Raw genomic sequence first — 2,198 nt, 5'->3', positions numbered from 1 at the left:
TGTGGAGCTTAATCAGACTCGCAGTTATCCCCCAAATAGAAGCAACCTATACCTACTTTTCTGGTTTTTAAGCAAGTTGAAATGAGAATGCCAGCCGTCTGCCCCTGTGTCACCAAACATCTGATTCTGACTCTTGTAAAGGAGAGAGCCGAGAGAAATGACATGAACTGTAAAAACTATTTGAATATATATATATTTTTAAACATAATGTTTTATTTACTTTAAGTCAGCTGGGGATAATTACCTGTATTTATATGTTAAGACATTTCACCTCATTGAAAACAAAAAGATAAAATGTTATATTAGAGATCTTTGACTTTCATGTGTTTGCTGCTCTGGGTTGAGAACATGTTCAGCTCTTCCCTGCAAGATGTGTTTCAGTATTACAACTCATCAACAAAAGGTGTATGGCCCAGATTTCCACTTGCCGCCATTGACTTCCGGCCAGAAACAAACTTCTTTGCAGCGTTTACGACATCGGCGTCAGCTACGGAGTCTATCTGCTGAAGGACTGTGGCTGGCGGCGTGTACGATCCCGCACCCAGTGCCTGGGACCCGACTTCATCCAGGAACCCCTCAGAAGACTCCACTGACATTAGGTAGCCAGCTTTCAGCTTGTTCTTGGCAGCTTGGACGTCTGCATTGGAAAGGTTTCCTTGAGCAATCGTTTTTACTTGGCTATAGGCAGCCTTGATAACATCTCCAGCTGCGGCAGCCTGCGAGACGATGTAAATCCCAAAGAGTCCAGAATCCGAGTAACTGGCGTTAAAAGCGGAAACATCAAATGGCTGATGAACTCCCTTGGCAACAGCCTGGTACAGAGAGCTGGTGGGATTGCTGCCCCTCTTGACATGTGGTCCAGCACCAAGAACATACTGGAGAACACTAAATGCATTTGCTTCCGCACTTCCTGTGGCAGCACTTTCAGCTACAAGAGCAGCATGAACAAGACTGTCTCCTTTCTGCTCTCGGATTTCACCTCCACGGTACTTGGCCTTCGCACCAGGTAAACCAAGCCCACCCCTCATGTTGAGAAACTGTTCTGCAACTTGCTTTAGAACAGGGTGACTCACACCAAGTCCAACCAAAGCCATTCTCGCACTTGTGAAATGGTTCTGAACAAAGTAATGCAACTCATCTGGTGTCATTTTCCAATCCTATAATCAGGACAATACAGGGAATTGGCCAAGGCATTTTGGTAAGCTGCAGCATGCAGATTTTCAAGGACATGAGCCTGTGGATTCTGAAAAGCTACAGCTTTGTCAATTCTTAGCTGAGACTGAGGAGCAGCCACTTCCCAACGACAAAATTCTGGGATGTGGTGACATTGAGCAGGAACTCCATTAGAACATCAACATGGTCCCGCAGGCATTCCACAGTGTAGGCCATGCTTTCCCTGGTTGAAGTCACACTTAATTTACCACCAACTGCTTCGATTCCACGGGTTATCTTGAAAGATGAAGCTCCTTTAGTAGTCAAACTGGATGCAAGACGAAGCAGATGAGAGGTTCCTAAGTTGTTGGAGTCCTCATGTCTGCTGCCGGCTTTAATGAATAAACCGATTCTTGATGCAGGAGCATAGTTTTCCAGAGAAGCAATCACTAGGCCGTTTGGTAATTTGGTAAACTCAAGGTCCTGAGGCTGTGAAGGCACTCCTGCAGGGGCGGCTATGGGTTTCACTTTGGGAGCAACTTTCAGGGAGTAAAACCTGGAGAGAAACCCGGCTCTGTTTAGCAGCTTCATGGCTCCAGCTCGCTCTAATCCACGGTCACGGCCGGCTGGAAGGAAAGCAAGATGGTGGCGGACCAACTATTTGAATATTATGCAGACAGTTCTCTCCATTGGATAGTCTATATGCTCTTATCAGTTAAAGTCCGATCCACCATAAGGATATGGATATATAATTGGACTATATTTTGCTTTTAATGAGGTTTTTCTTTGATGATATGTTCTTGGTTTTTAATTGATACAACTGTAAGAAATGTTAATGAATTTATTTTGAATTTTATTTAAAAATCCTCTTGATAATAAGCCTCCCCAGATATTCTGTATTATACTTCTGTTCCTGTACATTTCTTCAGTGTGTTTTCTTATCCTTTGAGACCTAACTCAGATACCTTCTTTGTTAAGAAAGTCCCTATTTTGGGACACCTGGGTGGCTCAGTCATTAAGTATCTGCCTTTGGCTCAGGTCATGAT

General features: G+C 44.0%; 1 protein-coding gene across 1 annotated transcript; it reads right to left on the bottom strand.

Annotated features, from left to right (window-relative positions):
- Positions 1–220: 220 nt before the first annotated feature.
- On the bottom strand, positions 221–1,800 carry LOC131828956 (cytochrome b-c1 complex subunit 2, mitochondrial-like). Its single transcript, XM_059170231.1, is given in 3 exon segments — positions 221–1,147; positions 1,150–1,317; positions 1,320–1,800. Coding segments are annotated over 3 exon segments (1,356 nt in total). The 5' UTR covers positions 1,744–1,800; the 3' UTR covers positions 221–383.
- Between the last annotated feature and the right edge of the window lie 398 nt (positions 1,801–2,198).

Source organism: Mustela lutreola, chromosome 4, assembly GCF_030435805.1.
Source record: "Mustela lutreola isolate mMusLut2 chromosome 4, mMusLut2.pri, whole genome shotgun sequence".
Taxonomy (NCBI): domain Eukaryota; kingdom Metazoa; phylum Chordata; class Mammalia; order Carnivora; family Mustelidae; genus Mustela; species Mustela lutreola.
Note: the sequence above shows the minus strand (reverse complement) of the source record. Positions and strands in the feature narration are given on the sequence as shown.